This window comes from Bemisia tabaci, chromosome 1 (assembly GCF_918797505.1).
Source record: "Bemisia tabaci chromosome 1, PGI_BMITA_v3".
NCBI classification, from domain to species: domain Eukaryota; kingdom Metazoa; phylum Arthropoda; class Insecta; order Hemiptera; family Aleyrodidae; genus Bemisia; species Bemisia tabaci.
In genome coordinates this window covers 4,058,918-4,076,381 of record NC_092793.1, presented here as the reverse complement: position 1 = coordinate 4,076,381, position 17,464 = coordinate 4,058,918, and the positions used below count along the sequence as shown (strand labels likewise).

The 17,464-nt window shown below is 40.2% G+C and overlaps 1 protein-coding gene across 1 annotated transcript in view; it reads left to right on the top strand.

Annotated features, from left to right (window-relative positions):
- The window catches only part of snky (ubiquitin protein ligase sneaky), a 39,944-nt gene that overhangs the window by 8,809 nt on the left and 13,671 nt on the right, over positions 1 to 17,464 (top strand). Inside the window, exons 5-9 of the mRNA XM_072306556.1 lie at positions 5,831 to 6,064; positions 8,719 to 8,850; positions 11,407 to 11,524; positions 12,748 to 12,888; positions 14,312 to 14,463. Of these exons, the coding sequence (XP_072162657.1) occupies positions 5,831 to 6,064; positions 8,719 to 8,850; positions 11,407 to 11,524; positions 12,748 to 12,888; positions 14,312 to 14,463 (777 nt within the window). The remainder of the gene's footprint in view (positions 1 to 5,830; positions 6,065 to 8,718; positions 8,851 to 11,406; positions 11,525 to 12,747; positions 12,889 to 14,311; positions 14,464 to 17,464) is intronic.

Sequence of the window (17,464 nt, the reverse complement as noted above, 5' to 3'; positions counted from 1 at the left end):
CTTCACGAAAGAACGTAACTACACTTCAGTGTTGCCAAATTTCCCCTTACAGATTGCGTTTTCATTAGAAGAATCTTGAACATTTCCAACCGAATTTTCACCGATTTTTCCTCTGGTCCCGTGTAAAAATTAGACGAATTTTGGACAAAAATTTCACGTTTAAATTCTTGTAAAAATTCGAGTTGTTAGAGGCAACTTGGCAACCTCGGAATTGGGTTACGTTCCTTCGTCCGGGAAATGACGGTATGTTGGAATCTCGTCCCCGCTAATCGCGTTAGTTCGGAACTCATGTTTTAGGTATGAGCTCTCGCATCTCAGGTCGCATAGGGGTGTCGGGCGGGGTCGGGGATGAACAACGACAATCGCGAAACTTATAAGGGATGAAGATCCTACATCCCCCGGGCAACGCGCGACGGAAGAAACTCACTAAAAATTTGTGCTAGTCGACTGAACTTTTATAAAAGTTGGTTCCGTGATGAGTGAAAATCACGGATTTACCGAGGCGAGGTAAGTGGGAGCCCGAGCCGTACCGTCGCGGAATAATTAATTTAGTTCTTCAAAGAGGAGCCCTCCGACAGCGATACATCGACTGATCTGCTGTTTAAACCTATGGAATAAGATCGATAAACAGGGTGTTCGCAACGAATACCTAAATAATCGATCTTTTACGATAGTCTGAAATGGGCGAGTATCGAAAATCGATCATTCACGCCTCACCGCTGCCCTCTAATAACTCCGCGGGGAAAATGCTCCTTGTGCTTTTGTCCTGTCCCGTCGTTGTCTCTTTTAAAATAAAATATCGGGCGTATGTGTCTTGAAAAAAAGGTACACAGTTAGATCCAGTAAGAAATGCTACTGCATCCGTAACGTCGCTATTTTTTTTTTTTTTACATCTCCTGATCTTTTTCAAGAATTCTGATCAAATTCTTACGGACGCTCTCTTCGATTTCGGAAAAATCTAGACGAAAATGCGGTTAGAGAGTCAATTGAATGCGAAAACGTCCGATGGACAACATAGAAGTACGAGTTACGATTTTATCGTAACTTACAGACGCAAGATAGTTTGAGACGTTAGGAGTGTATGGGTGACAGTCCGCTTTAGAAAGATCTAATCTCTTGAGAAAATCTTGTTGGAATTTTATGAAGTTATACAGAATATTGTGATTGCATGAAAAATTGCATAGAATTGTAAATTGTATGAAATCATATATTACATTGATGGTCAATTTGCGAAACCACGTAAATCCGTTTGCGACGTTGCAGTCTCTCGGTCATACCTCATTTTTTCTTTGGAAAAGTAGTCGACGCAATGTCTTGTGAACTTCCTTGATTTTTCCTCTCTGCTCGCAAAATATCATGTATAAAATTGAGCACTTAATTTGGCTTCTTTCTGTTTGAAAAAATAGAATAGGAGCGGAAATTTTAAAACACCGCAATGGATAAACGTCGTTTCATACTTCGGTCATCAATATTTGACTTTATACCACAAAACGTTGAAGAGAGCACTATGGGAATAAAAATCGCTTGGATCTAGAGTACAGACTCTTAAAAACATTGACAAGAAAAAATACTCTTGATTAAAACGGATTCTCCCTTGAATCGACGAGTTAAGCCTCTTGATTTAAGCGGATTTCCATTTGATTCAATCAAAAATCCGATTGAATCAAGAGTTCTTTTTCTTGTCAATGGAGTCTGGACTCTAGATTCAAGCGACTTTTTTCCAGTGAGTCTACGAAAAGTGGTTTACAATTTACTCACTCAAATTGGCAACAAATCGGGAAATCAAGTTTCCAGCGTCGCGCAACCCTCCTCAATGTCCCGGTCAAAGACGAACGGATAAAAGTTTCGTTACACCCGCGCCCACCCGCTCCTTTGATAAAATTATCTATTACGTCAATCCACTTAAAATAAACAAACTTGGATCGGTAATCCGAGTCGCGCAGGAATCAAGCTATTCAGTCTTTTTTAGTCTAACTTTTACAATTTCTTGCGTTTGATTTTATGTAAAATCCCACTTTTCCGTTTCCCCAAGAGGAATCACGCCCATTTTTACATTGTTTCTTCCGCAGCTTTCTAGAGCACACCCCATCGTTCCCACCCGTCCATAGCTCCGGTTAGCAGAAACACGTCCAAATCTTTCCTCCCCGACTCTCAATCTGATGGACCTGTTGCAAACTTTTGCTAGTGCAAAAATTAGAGTTGTTCCTTCTGGATAATGTCACCAAAATCACGATGAGCGCATCGGCAAACTCTGGTATGCACTCCTAACTTCACAATCTGCGTAAGAAATTTGCAGTTTTTTAAGCTTCCCGCTCCAAAAAGGATACTACGGCACGGATGAACATTTCGTGAGAGGAGTCATTCCATTCAATCCCTGCTCAACATGGCTGTCGCTTCTACGCGCAAGTTGAGGAGAGCTCGCGGTGAATCAAGGCGGATTCTATGAAAGCGAGAAAAATGTAAATGTAAACACGCCGATTGTATTCATGTGGTTGGAAGTATCGTCCCGTCACATGTGTTCAGGCGGATTGGCGTCGGCTATGTTGAATATTGCGTGGTATCCTTGTGAGCAGGGGTTGGATGGAATGGCTCCTCTAACGAAATGTTCACCCGTGCCGTGGTTTCGTTTTTGAAGCGGGTAGCTCGAAAAAACGCAAATTTCTTATGCAAATTGGACGTATTTCTGTAAAACGGAACTAAGCGCCATCAGAGGAGGAAGGTAGAGGGGGACTTGGATTGGCGGCGGAATCGGGCGTCGGGCTCATTCCGTCCTATCCACTCAATACTTCTCCATGGCGCTTAGTTCCGTTTGACAGAACGCGCTATCCGGCATTCTAAATTCCTCAAAAGGAACTCAATTTGGCGCTTAGTTCCGTTGGACAGAAATACGTCCAATTGTGAAGTAAGGAGTGCATTCCGGACTCAGCCGATGCGCTCGTTGTGATTTCCGAGACACTCTGTATGGGTAACAACCCTTATTTTTGCTCTAGCAAAGGTTTGCAACAGGCCCATTATGCTTCGTTCCAACAAATTTGAACCCCACCCCCTCTTCCAACTATAAATTTCGACTGAAATACTATTGCCGCCTCCGTTTCCTATCTCCGGATGAGAAGGATGGCGAGAAGGATATCTCCGGATGTAGGCCAAGAGTGGCGAGACGCGGATGCTCGATTATCGATATCTCCCCATTTGAAGCCGTGGTAAACAATCGATTATGAAGGTATACCCTGTTTATCGATCCTTTCTTACAGGTTTAAATGGAGATGTTGCATGTGTGAGGGAATTGCGATTTGACCATTGATTTTTATGTAAAAGCTCGCGAGAAACACGATGGTGCCACTGGTTTTCTCTGAAATCATCTCCCAAGCTCAAAAAAAGCTCTCAAAGTGAGGCCAAAATGGAGGGGATATCCCACTCTACCCTGAGAGTCCACCTCTACATCAAACTCTCCATGCAACGATAGGGTGCAAATACAGTAGCAGGGTTGCCACTTTATTTGGGGACTCCAAAACTGGAAACACGGCATCGATGCTAATGTATTTGCTCCCTATCTTTGCATGGAGAGTTTGTTTTGATGTAGAGGTGGACTCTCAGGGTAGGGTGGGATATCCTCTCCATTTTGGCCTCACTTTGAGAGCTTCTTTTGAGCTTGGGAGATGATTTCAGAGAAAACCAGTGGCACCATAGTGTTTCTCGCGAACTTTTACATTAGAAACAGCAGTCAAATCGCAAATCCCTCACACATGCAACATCTCCATTGGAGACCAATGGATGTATCGCAAAGGACGGCACACGACTGGAAGGCGAAGCTACGCGCCTTCCGGGCAGGCGAAGACACGGATGGGAGGCCATCGGGAGCCACTTCCGCGCGCGGCGTTGCGGATGAGGAGCGCATCAAATTAACGTCCCGTACGTCGCTAGGCCGTGATAAATGAACAGCACGACTGATGGATGACTTTATCTCGGCATGGCGGCGCTGTCTCCTCCCTGTCCAGCACCAAGGCGACGCCGCTCACGCTTCCGGGTAGTTTCCTCCCCGAGAGAATATCGACGGTGAAACTACCAAACCACGTATCTCGTTTGCGGTGTTTAAAAATCTACGCTCACATTTTATTTTTTTGAAGTAAACCAAATCGATATCATTCCTTGAAATTTTCACGGGATTTTCTCCGCACAAAAAGGAAAAATCACTGAAATTTTCAAGACTGGATGTTAAGTAGTTTTTCATTTAAAAAACAAAGTATGACAGGAAGTCTGCGACGTCGCAAACCGGGATACGTGGTTTGGTAGTTTCACCGTCGATATCCCGCCTTTCTCCACCGACACGGCACGGCAACGTCGGCAAAGCACTTGCCGGGGACGACGAGGACGATGTTTTGGGTCCCCTCGAACCGTGTGAGGGTCCTACTAGCCAGGGATTTGAGGGCGGGCCCGGGCGCGCTGGAAAAATGTTAATGCTGTCCTCAAATAAGACGGCCTTTAATCCCTCTCCCCGGCACGGTGACCCAGTGCCTCTGTCAAGTACCGTGCTTCTCGTAGTGGTGCCATGCTAAGGAAACACGCCCGTGGCGTGGCGTCAATTGCGATATATCCATGATTATGCCATATAAACTTATAGTAAAGAATCGATTATTAAGGTAAGGTCCAACACCCTGTTTATCGATCCTTTTCCATAGGTTTAAATGGCAGATCAATTGATATATCTCAAAGCACGCCACGCTACTCAAACACGCCGCACGGTGGATTGAGTCAATCTAAGAGATCGGACATGGAATTTTTGACTGAGATTTCAAATTTTAATGTTGATTTTGTCAGAAATTCAATTTCAAGGAGTTTTTATGAAGGAAATTTTACGAAAAAGCCAATGAAATCACACTCAGACTTTTTTGTTTCGTATTTCCAAAAATATAAGCTTTCAACAATTCCAAATTTTGTCCGACCTCTCCCATTGACTCGATCCACTGTGTGCCTTATGTGTTTTCAGACGTTGCCACATTTCCTGGAATAGAACTCGACTTTATTGGGCAAATTGTTAACAATGTTCTTCAAATTTTTCAGACGATGAGGCTCTTGCATGTGTCAGGAGTTTGCAATTTAAGTAATAGCCCCCTAGAATACATCTAAATGGAGGACAATCAGTATTCCCAACTTTCAAGAAGCGCCTTTTATTCAGGGTAGCTCCTAAAAGACCTCAGAGTAAAAATTAGTTCGAATAATTCGGTACACGATTACTTGTTTGCGATATTAGGCCGAGTTCCTTAAGAACGTCCCTTAAGGAGGTCCCTTGGTGCCTGAAGGACGTATAGTCTTTAAGGCACAACCACAAATAAGACAAACGGAAACAAACACAGTGTAGAAATAGACCAAGGAGAAAGAGCGAATGCGCGTTGACGACGGCGCAGAGATACAACTATTCGTGCTTGTTTGATGTCCGCGTTGCGTCTGCAAAATTGAAGGCGCGATGGCGCGAGGCATGAACCCGCAACTTTCCGCTCTGTACTGCTAATTCAATGATGCGTCACTTAAATTCGGGGGAGAAGTTAAAAAACGAGGCCCAAATACCCCTATCCTATCTTCGAATGTGATGAAACTTGATTTTTTTTCAATTTGACATTTGATTCTTTTTTAAGATGTATTTAAAGACCAACTTCTAAAGATCGTGTGTGCATACCGGCCCCATTCAACCTGCGGGGCGCGTGTTTTAAGCAAGCCACGGGTCACTTTAACCTTTCTGGGCATCGGAGGGTTAAAACTTACTCAAAATATTATTGCGATGTTTGTTTTTGTAGTTCTTTATTTTCTCCTTTCTTTTTTGTGTTATTTCTTACAGATTCGTTGCATGACATTGCTGTCCTTGCCAAGTTTTTGCGGAGGCTCAGGGCAAAGCGTTGTTCAAGCTCTGATCGTTGCTTATTTGATTGCTGGTCCCGTGACTAATTTGGCGGTAAACAGCAGAGAAGTGGTCAGGGTCTTCGCATGTTCAACGGAACTAACGTATAATCTAACGAAAACCAGATTCAGCCTCATGTTCAAACCTTTCAAGACTGCTATATCCCAAATGCGTGTGAGAGTTCCTTCAACTTGTTTCTCTAACTTAGCTGCGATTCCTGCAAGTTGGCAACACGGTTGGACGCAAGCATGCTAAAGCAACTATGTTGCACGCAAACCTTATACATATCGTTCCTTTTAGCACAAGTCTGTTCAGTTTCTCCTCCATTTCAATGTATGAAAAACCATCAGTGACGTGATGTGCTTTGCGATATATCGATTGATCTTCCATTTAAACCTATGGAAAAGGATCGATGATCAGGGTGCTCGAAACAAACACCTTGAAGGTCAATTTTTTACCATAGCTTCAAATGGGAAAATGTCGATAATCGATCATTCATGCCTTGCTTTGAACTTTCAATACAAAAATGCATCACCGAAAACATGTGCGAAAATACCCAAGACCGACAGAAACGACGGAAAGTTCGATTTGGCATCGTCCGCATTATGCGGGCATCAAAACTCGGTTGAATACGTTTTTCGGCCGCGTCTACCATGCTGTACCTAAATAAGCTCGCAAAAGGGTCGACCTTTCGAGGAGGAGGCGGTAGCTTTTTTATGTACATTCTTTTAATACCCTGCAGGAGTGAATAATAGTGATTTTCTTATCTCGTGGAAAAGTAGATCCTCTGAGCTGTAAGAGGAGGGAATGTAGAGCCGGAAGTTCGCCGCTGCCAAATATACAGCCAAATTGAAAAAAATAAGAAACGAAAGACATGAGAATTTAATTGTAAAACTTTAATATAGAGCACGATGAAAATGTCTATAATTGAAAGTTTAACGTCTAAGCGAGAGAATGAACCTCGTAAACTTCATTTGCTGAATAGATTTATATTAGAACCGTATTTAGAGTATTTCCTTTGGCGTGAAGGTTTTCTTCTCCAGCTGGTGTATTGTTTCTAGTTGAAGTTCTTGAGGCTAAAGTATTTTAATTCGATCCTAAATTGATTCCACGTCATTGTTGCGCAGAGTGTGGCTTTATAACAAGATTAGGAGGCTCAGAGTTTCAATTATATCATACGGACGAGTTGACAACGCCGATCACCTACTTTTCTGCACATCCATTTCCTCGAGCAAAATATTTCGGAAGTGAGATAAAAGCTGCTCTTGCGGGGTATAATTCGGTTTTTTGCGGGGCACAAACTTGGAGCCGGAACGCGTTCCGCGAAAAGATGAGAGTGGTCTGTGAACCCTCACTCTTTGCACTGTATCGTAAAAAAGTCGTAAAATCATCGAGCGTGAATTAGGGATCTTGGCGAGGTTGAGATTCTGCGAAAAAGTTCCAAATTTTTTCACGCCCATCACCATTTTCAGTAACGCTTTAATGATCTAAATTGGCAGCTATGGATCTCGGGTTTCATTGCCTGGCTTCATATATTTTGGGGATCCGAGATTATCAGTCTCCTTTTAACGCTAAGCTCGGAGATTTCTTTGGGCACGAGACTTGAGTTTTAGGTCGCGAAAACAAGTCGGTTTGATCGAAGTATTAGTATGCAGCTCTGCTTCAGGAGCAAGAAAATAGTTCAAACAACTTTCAACATCAAAAAGAGTTAAAATGACTTTCATCGCACTAGAATGATACTTTTCAATCAAATTATATCTCCAAAAACAGATACCAACGATTGAGGGGCTCGGAGGCCAAGCTGCATAAGTGCAGTTTTTGCTGTTTCGCGAAATACGTGTTTGAATTTTCGAAATTATATGGATCCATACAGTGAAAAGAAAGTTCAAATGGTCTCTTTGATACTTAAAAATTGGACTTTGGGAGAGAATATTTTTACAGAATATGCCTTAAGTTTAGTTTAATTTGAAATTATTAATACACTTTTTTTTAAAAAATGCACCAATGCGCCTTGTCCTCCAAGCCTCTCAATTTTTTAACGTATTGTTCGAACTACATGGCTCTAAAAACAAATAACGTCACAGATAATGGGCACCAAGCAAATGAAAAAAATATTTGTAATATTTTGCCTGAAAGGTAATACGCTACTTTATTTTTACCTTGTCTCGTGGTCCATTCATTTGATCACAGTTCCCTTTTGGCATGAAGATGTCCATTCAGTAAATCATGTTTGATTGTTGAGAGCATTGGATAAAAATTACAAAAGCCGTCAAACCCAAGCAGCATTTGTCAACGGATGGATCGCGATATTTTAAACTCAAGTTGCGATTTTTTTACAATTTTTGGTGATAAAATCACAAGGATCACCAAGAGCGATTATTCTCAATCTAATCCCAATTTCATCTCTCTAAAATCGCTTTCGATAATAGCGAAATTTTTACTCAATTTACAAGGGTTTTTGATCGATAATATTGCGAGAAATCGCTATAGAAAAAATAGCAATTTTATGCGATGAAATCGCAACTAAGCACAAATTTTCATCCGATAATATTGCAATAAGTCGACATCGATAAAATCGTTATACATTCTCCGATAAAATCTCAACTTTCCGCGATCACTGTTTCTCGGGGTCAAAATCTAAGTTTATTTAACACGATATTTTGAATTTTCAATGAGAGAGAAGGGGATGCTTCACTTAAAATGTCACAAAGGCGGGGCGCGGGTGTTTATCGAAGAGGTCGCTAAACTCGGGCGACTGAAAGCAATGACAATGAATAGGCTGAATATACGAGGACGACGGTGGATTAATCTGGGTTTTTGTCCCGCAGGCGGACACGACTGGTGTCAAAGACACGTTGTCATCCATCAGGGACATCATGAGCCCGATAAAGCAGGAGTTGGAGGGAGACGAGGAGGTCAAGGAAATTATAGAGGATAACGACTACATCAACGCTGGAACGGTTTGTATTTAGCCGCTCTGCGGGCCCCCATTTTTTACCGATTCCCCGACTCATTTTTCCCCGTTAACCATCCGCAGTCCAACCTCCAGTTGCCAAATCGTTCTCCTAACGCAGAGTCGAATTTCGCACTGCGAGACGTTCGATTCGTAACGGCAAAAAAACCAGCTTCTAAACAGTATTATCAAAAACATAGGAGAAAAAAACGGGAGACAAGGCTACCCTGGTAAAAATTGGCAGGCGAATCTGTGTTCCAAAATACCATAGACCTAAAGCCGGCTGTAAGATTTCCAATAGCTTCTGTAGCCGGCTGTACAATTTCTTATAGCCTTCTATAGCCGATGGCGATTAAGCAACAGCCAAACGATAAAGTTTATACTAAACGTTACTAAATACGGATACCAGGACTTAGTTAGTTTTTGGACTACCGCTCTCTTTTTGTGCCGTAGCATCTTGATTTATTTTGCGAGGAAAGCTCCGTACTTTTGAAGGATGCCTGTCAGTCTTAATATGTTGGAGCGCCTACAATTTCTTATGATACTGTGCAATACCTCTGATGTGAAATAGTTGCTTCAGACGCCGTGGCACGCTGCGGCGCGGCGGGCGGGCAAAGAGTGCGAAACGCGCATTGGCGCCTACAAACCTAACAGGGATACTTCACGCATTGCGCAATGCGTGAAGTATCCCTGTTAGGTTTGTAGGCGCCAATGCGTCGCCGCTGAGCTTTGTGTTAGGCTCTAATATTTAATCTCGCAGAGTCAGCGTTTTTCAACTCATGATTTTGAAATGTTTGCACACTCTGTATGGACTATTCTCATTTTAATTGATGAAAAAAAAATACATTTTAAAGGAAAATATAATGTGTGTTTTGTAAATATTAAGGTAGTTCCGTATCAAACTTAATGATTTCCAAAGCACACGAATTTCTACACAATTTCTTATGGCCTTTTATAGCCAATGGCGATAAAGTGTAAAGCCCGGCGATAGGAACTATAGCCCGACTGTATACTTTTTTATAGCTTCGTATAGCCCGGCTATATGATTTGCTCCGCTTTCTACAGCCAGCTGTATGATTTTCAATAGCCTTCTTTAGTCGGCTATAAGAACTCCTATGGTATTTTGAAACGCAGCTCCTATCGCCAATTTTTACCATGGTACAAAATACACATGAAAATCCGAGACGTTTCGGCTCAAAATTGAGCCATTTTCAGTCGGAAGAATAAAAATAAAATATGAAAATTCCAAATAGAAACCTGCAGACTACACAAGGGCCGAGATAATCAAATCAAAGACACTTTTTATGCGTACTTTTTAGCCTTGCTTCCCATTTTTTTCTCCTATGTTTTTGATATCACCATTGTCACAGGCTGCTGCTGTAGAAACTTTATAAACTAAACAGTATTCCGATGGCCAAAGTGAGAAACTACGAATCTCCATCGTGATGTTTCAAAATTTCCGCTCCTATTTCGTCACCCTCCGGCCAAAGTACCACAAGCGCCTTGCGACGTTTTAAAATTTCCGCCGCATTTTATTTCTTTACAGAGAAATTGTTGGTTGAATTTGTTTGAAAATTTCACTGAATTGTATCGGCAGCATTTAAAAAATTCAGTGAAATTTTCAGACAGTAACTCAACTAACAATTTCTGTGTAAGAAATAAAATGGCGGCGGAAAGTTTTAAACGTCGTCGCATGGCGCTTGTGATACTTTAGCCGGAAGGTGACGGTTTTACTTTTTCAAAGATGGTAGACAAGCCAACTTTATGGCTTGAAATGAAGACGGGATATTCCAGTCGCGAGACTTGAATGATCGATTGTCGATATTTTCCCATTTGGAACTGTGATAAATGATCGATTCGTAAGGTTTTCGTTGCGAACGACCTGTGCATCGATCCTTTTCCATATGTTTAAATGGCAGATCAATCGATTTCTCGCAAAGCACGCCACGCCACTGGAATATTCCGCTAACAGAGAAGAAAAATCAAGGCAGTTTTCAAGAAATTACGTTAACTAGTTTTCTGAAGAAAGAAAGAAGTAAAACAAGACGTCTGCAATGTCGCAAACGGGGATACAAGTTTCACACTTCGTCGATCCTCTGACGTAAGGGCGTATCTCAATTTCCACATGAGCCTTGTGCTCCGTATGACTAGATGCTTTTGGCGGTTCATGTGGAAATAGAGACACGCCCTTACGTCAGATGAGGGACGACTTTAGTCATCGATTTCGTTGCTCTAAGGAAAGTTCTATTTGCGTTGCGGAAGCGACTCCTGGATTCGCGAATTTGCCAGAGAGCGCTATAAAAGCGGCTCTTATGTATGTAGCGATCAGTGACGATTTTATAAACTGGCAACACAGTTTTTCCTTCATTTAAATCCATTAAAAATATCGATTTAGGTGACGCAAGCTGCCTCACTAAGAATCGATTGTTTTACATACATTTAAATGGAAGAAAAACAGTCTTGCCAATCTCAAGAATTGCCACAGGTATGCGTAACATGTAACTGTCTGGACCTACTAAGTTTTAATATGCACTTATTCAATTATCAAAAATCCTCCTTTTAGGAGGAGTCTATCTGGAGATTGGAGGAAATCGAGAAACTGTACAACGAGTCGCTAGCAAAATCTCGCGGGGAAGCCATCGAGACTAAGTACATTCGGAAATTGCACGCTCGCTGTGAGGGTAAGTAAAACTGTGACATGGATCGCGTTCAGCAAGGAGGAGCCAAGCCACATCAGCTATTGCAAAACTTAACTGAGCAATTTAATTTTTACAAGAGAACTGGTTGCGGATTCCTTTGAAAATTTAATGGAATTGTCTTCATACAGTGCAGAAAATTCACTGAAATTTGCACAAAATCCGCACAACCGTTTTCGTGTAAAAAATTAAATTTATCTATTAAATTTGGCATTAGCTGCTGTGGCTTGGTTCCTTTCTGCCTAACGCGGTCCACATAAATCGTTAATATCGCTTAAAATTGCTCTGAAGGTGCTTCAAAGCTGTTTTATAACCTTTCAACAGATCATACGGATCCAAGGTTCCGTCTACGAAATTTCTAGACCGCGGTAACAGCCGCACCCTACGGTAACCCTCACTGAATGGGAAGGGCTATGACTTGTTCTACCGATAAGCTGTAATTTGCTGCTGTTAATGAGATAATATGTAGCAAAGCACAATCAAATAGGTCTTCATTTGAGAGTACTGATCTCTTAGTGCAGCGAAAATTCCCTCTTGGGGTCAGAAATTTTTCTTCCGCCTCTCCGGTGATAAATGATTTCTCATAATCGCACGAACATAGGCTCAAAATAATTCGTCACCTTCCAGGCAAAGTATCACAAGCGCCATGCGACGTTTAAAAATTTCCGCCGCCATTTTATTTTTTTACAGGGAAATTGTTCAACGAAGCTGTCCGAAAATTTCACTGAATTTTCTTTGTGCTGCCGATAAAATTTAGTGAAATTTCCAAACAGATTCAACCAACAATTTCTCAGTAAAAAAATAAAATGGCGGCGGAAATTTTTAAACGTCGCATGGCGCTTGTGATACTTTGCCTGGAAGGTGACGAATTGTAAGTCTTAATTTACTTCATTATAAGAGATGTTATCTGATTTTGAAACGAAACTGTCGCGACCCTGGCAATGGCGTTGGCGAATTTCTGCGCTCACTTTTGGCGATTTTTGGATGCTTTCAACTCCTCAAAGCAGTAATATAGTTATCTCATCCCTTTACTTTAAGTTAAATTTTATCTGAATTTATCACATATCATTCTTACGTCAGAACAAACGAAGATTTTTTGCCAGAGAAAGAAACTCTCATTTTTACCTTAAGTTTTTTCCTTTTTTCAGAATTATAAGTACAATGCATGATTATTTTATCTCAAGTTCCCTCTTTATTTTTGCCTCCAGGTATGATCACACAAGCTGTAGCTAAATGCAAAAGAGTTTTTGCGAATTCTTTCGACACGTGTTGGGAAAAACTTCACTGGGCTGTCAAGTGGGCCTTGTGCTGGCCTATGAAATTGGATTTCATCTGTAACGTTGGCAAAGGTATAACCTCAGGGAAACATTTCATCCCCTTATTTTATTGGATAGTTAGTGTATACCTACCTTCGTGAGCTTTAGTTTTAAAAACTTGTCCGATGATGTCGACAAATTTTAAAGCCTGAATGCTTCGAGAGAGGAAACTTACTTGTCAAGTTCCACAAATAAAAAAATAAAAAAATGGGCTGCTCCTCAATAAAATAATATGGGATAAAACATAGGCAACAAACGCAGCCATGACAATCGATACCATGTCTAAATTAAGAGGCAAAATGTTTATCTTAGTAGCGACACGGCTTTTGGAAATGTTTAACATATTGGTAAAACATTTTAAAAAAACGCAATTAAAACTTACAAAGAAGGAAAGTGTTTTAGGTATTTTCTTGGAATATAATTTACGATGATAAAAATTTACTTTGAAAAAATTTCAAAATATTTGAAGGGATCTACTGAAGTTTTTAAGAAGAAAATTGTTTTAAAAAAAAATATCCAAAAACTCGGAAATAATAAAAGTTCTCAAAAAAACATTCATATAACTTTTACTAGATAAAATACCCAAAGAGGATTCCTTTTCTCTAAATTTAAAAATAATTTTAAAGCATTTTCCAGAGATGCCTCTCAAGAGTTATTGCTGCTAGGGGGTCTTTCATTAAAACAAATTTAATCATTAACTTATAAAATCACTACTGATAGGTGCAATACTGACTATGCGTAGTAAACGCCATAGTCAACTGAGTGCAGTTTTTTCCCGCCCGCATGCTCGTCATATATTTATCAGAGCATCTCTTAAAAACATGTAAACGTTGGAATAAATTGAGTCTTAACCACCCTAGATATCTCTGTTCAATTAGCATCCTGATGACTCATTATTTCAGTGCTTACGGCAAAAAACCAAGAGAGAAAAGGATAAGTTCTGGAAAAAACCTTCAAAAGCCCGTGATACCACCGGCAAGTGCAGGAAAGGACGAATAGTTGTATTCGCGCCCCTTACGTGACACAGCTGACTGCAGTGGTTGAGTGGTCTGCACCTCTATGTTGCCTTTAACCTAATCTTCTTTTCTCAAGAATAAAATGTACAAACTGAATAAATGAATGAGAGGAGAAAAATGTATGTAAGCCCACGAACCCTTGAACTTGAGAGAGCTTTGTGAATATATTTTTTGAATATCCGTACCATACTAATATTCAAAATGGTCGTCTGCCATAAGAGGAACTTAAGGGACTGCATTGTATTGTTTACTTTATACTTTATCACTCTAAGGATTATGTTACTTCTTCTGTATGTAGTTATGATTGGAGAAAATAATTTAACAACCGAAAATGTTTATTTTTTATCCAAATTTTCTCTTTAAAATGTAGTTTCTAAACTGATTCCACTGAATATTGATGCCGTTTTGTTTTTTTTCTTTGACATGTAACTTTGGAGCAGTTTTTGGGAACGAGAGTGTATGCGATCCAGGTAAAATCATCGCTCCGGGATTCGGGAGTAGTTTTCAATACATGGAAAAGTCTGTGTATGAATTTAAAGAGGGCTTCAGAAAAGTTCAAGTGCAAATTCAAATTGACAAGGCGACTAAATTAGTGAGTAGATTTTCATGGAAACTCTCTTTAACGCCGACCGAAATCTTTTTTTTTTTATTTTATAAGACTTAAAATGCAGTATAAATAAATAAGCTTTCGAATTAGAGTAGCAACGAGCAATTACATGTACGTAGATCAAACTTCAACAAATGCGTATTATGCTCCCCTCAAAATAATTATGAAGCTGCAAAGTTTTAATGATAAGTAGTTCAACAAACCCTCCTCTAGGACTGAATGTTGCTAAAATAATTAATTTGAACATTACTTGTATCAGTGGCACGGCGTGAATGATCGATATTTCCCCTTTGGAAGCTATGGTAAAAGATCCATTATTTAGGTGTTCGTTGCAAACACCCTGTTTATTGATCCCTTTTCATTGGTTTAAATGGCAGATCAATCGATGCATCGCAAAGCACACCACGCCTTTGACTTGTAGGTTTTTAAGATGATTGGCTCAGATGACAGGCGAATAAGTGTAGTTTTTGCTATCCCGAGAAATAGGTGTTTAATTTTTTAAAATTACATGAAGCTTCATAGTGGAAAGATAACTCAAACTCACTTTTTGATGATTAAAAATTGTCTTCTGTAGAGAATATTTCACAAAATATGATTTAATGCTGATTTCAATTAAACTCATTAATCAGGAGTCCTTGAATGAAAATCCTCAAAGGAATCCCTTTTTCCTCTAAGCCCCTCAGAGGAAAATCTCTCTCGCCCCGTATTAGCGATTCTGCATTCTACATCTCGAACGTATGATATGTACAATCGGACTAAATTTTGCAATTGGGAACCACAAATTCTGGTTCGGTTTAGAAACAACGTATGTATTTTTAGATTCCTTGTTTGCATAAGTGTTTTCACGGATGAGCCAGAAATTGTAGTTCCCAATTTCAAAATGAAATCGAATAATCAATCAATCCTAAAAAGTCGATCTATAAATAATTTTAAATGTAGCTTCGGGGTTCTTAGGGTGTTAGTGTCTCACATTATTTCATTTTATCAATATTGTAAACCGTCCCTTAACTCATGCTCTTTTCTGATGCAAAATGTGATATTTATATCATTGAGGGTATATTTAGACGCGTGAATCGGGAAAGGTTGAACATGTGCAAATCATTTAATTTTAGTTCAAGTCGGGTCATTGCCACAGGAAATAGTTCCAATCATGGATGATGACACGGAACCACCTTAATATTCATACAAAACACACATTATAATTTCCTTTAATATATATTTTTTTCATCCATTTAAATGAGAATTATCCATTCAAAGCATGCAAACGTTACAAAATCGTGAGTTGAAAAATGCTGACTCTGCGAGTTTAGATATTCTAGTCAAACACAAAGCGGAGCGGCGCGCGTCGTGCTGCTAGCGCGGCATGCGCACTGGCGCCTACAAACCTAACTGGGATACTTCACGCATTGCGCAATGCGTGAAGTATCCCTGTTAGGTTTGTAGGCGCCAGTGCGCGTGTCGCGCTGGTCGCCCTCGCCCGAGGCGTGCCACGGCGCTTCAAGCAACTATTTCGCAACAGAGGTGTTGCACGGTATCATGCAAAATTGAAGACGCTCCAACGTATCAAAAATGACAGGCATCCTTTAGGAATACGAAGCTTTCCTCGCTAATTAAATCATGATACCACGGCGCAAAAAGAGAGCGGTAGTCCAAAAACTCACCAAGTCCTAGCATCCGTATATAAGAACGTTTAGCATATTTTGAATTACATTAGAGAAAAAAGTGACCTGATTCAGGCAGAAACATTCTTAAGTATGCCGTCAAGAAGATTTTATTTTGAATCAAGAATAAAATCACTGAATGAAATTGGGTTTCTGCTTGTTGTAAGTGACTTTCCTTTTTATACAGGTATCTTTTCCTCTTTACTTAAGCATCATTTTCTTTATTGATTCATCAGGGAATCTTCTTGGCGGTAAGTTTGAGCATATTTCTTATTGGATCAAGTATCTTTTTCCTTTAATAAAGTTCAAAAATTATGCTAAACCTTATTGAATACGGAATTACGGATACTCGGACTCAGTAAGTTTTTCGACTACCGCTTTCTCTTTGTCATCGTCCCTCGATTAAAGCGAGGGAACTTCGTGCTCTTGAAAGATGCCATCAACCATGAAACATTGGGGTGCCTTCAATCTCGTATGATACTGCGCAACACCTCCGTGGCGAAACAGTAGCTCGAGGAGCCGTGGCACGCCGGCGCGGCGTCGTCGCGAAGTTATCGTACACAGGAAAAATTTAAGAGCCTTTAGCTGAGGCAAATCAAAAGGTTTATCCGGATCAGGTACAATATAACAAGATGGGATTTTCTTGAAAGATAATCAAGTCCTGTCGCACCAAAGAGGTGTAAAGAGTTTTAGTGAATTTTCCTGCATGGAATCAAACATGCATTGGAAAACAAAAAATCGTTGACGAAATGTCTTATGACCAGATGGAACTCCACGACTGCTAGCGTATCAAGGTGAAAGTTATGAGTGAGATGAGAGTTTTGGTCATGACGTATTACTTCGGTTAAGTACGCGAGCCAGACTTGTCAAATTAGGTAGCTGATGTAACTTCATTGTTATTGGGACAGCTCCTGTAGTTGTAATGAAAATTTCCCACAAAGTCATTCATTAAACTCAAAATGTTGCATGTAGCTCTCAAATTTTTGGCTGGGAGAAAGTGAAGATTCGGACTAATTTTTAAAATAATTATCGAGACTTAAACTGGGCAGAAATTTTAAAATTTATGCTCACATACCAACATTTCTTACGATTTGGAGGATCGACAACGTTTTAAAAACATTTAAATAATCAAAGCATTTTTCGGAAAATTGATAATGTCGCGATAAAAATTAGTAATAGTTTATACTTTATCGGCACTATAGGCAGCGTTGGAATGAGGAAACCTATGAGGGAAACGGACAAAGTTCTCTCAGTTTGTATCCCATGCGACGAATTCTAAACGAATTTCATTGTAACTCCTGCATGCAACTATTCGGGCTCTGTGG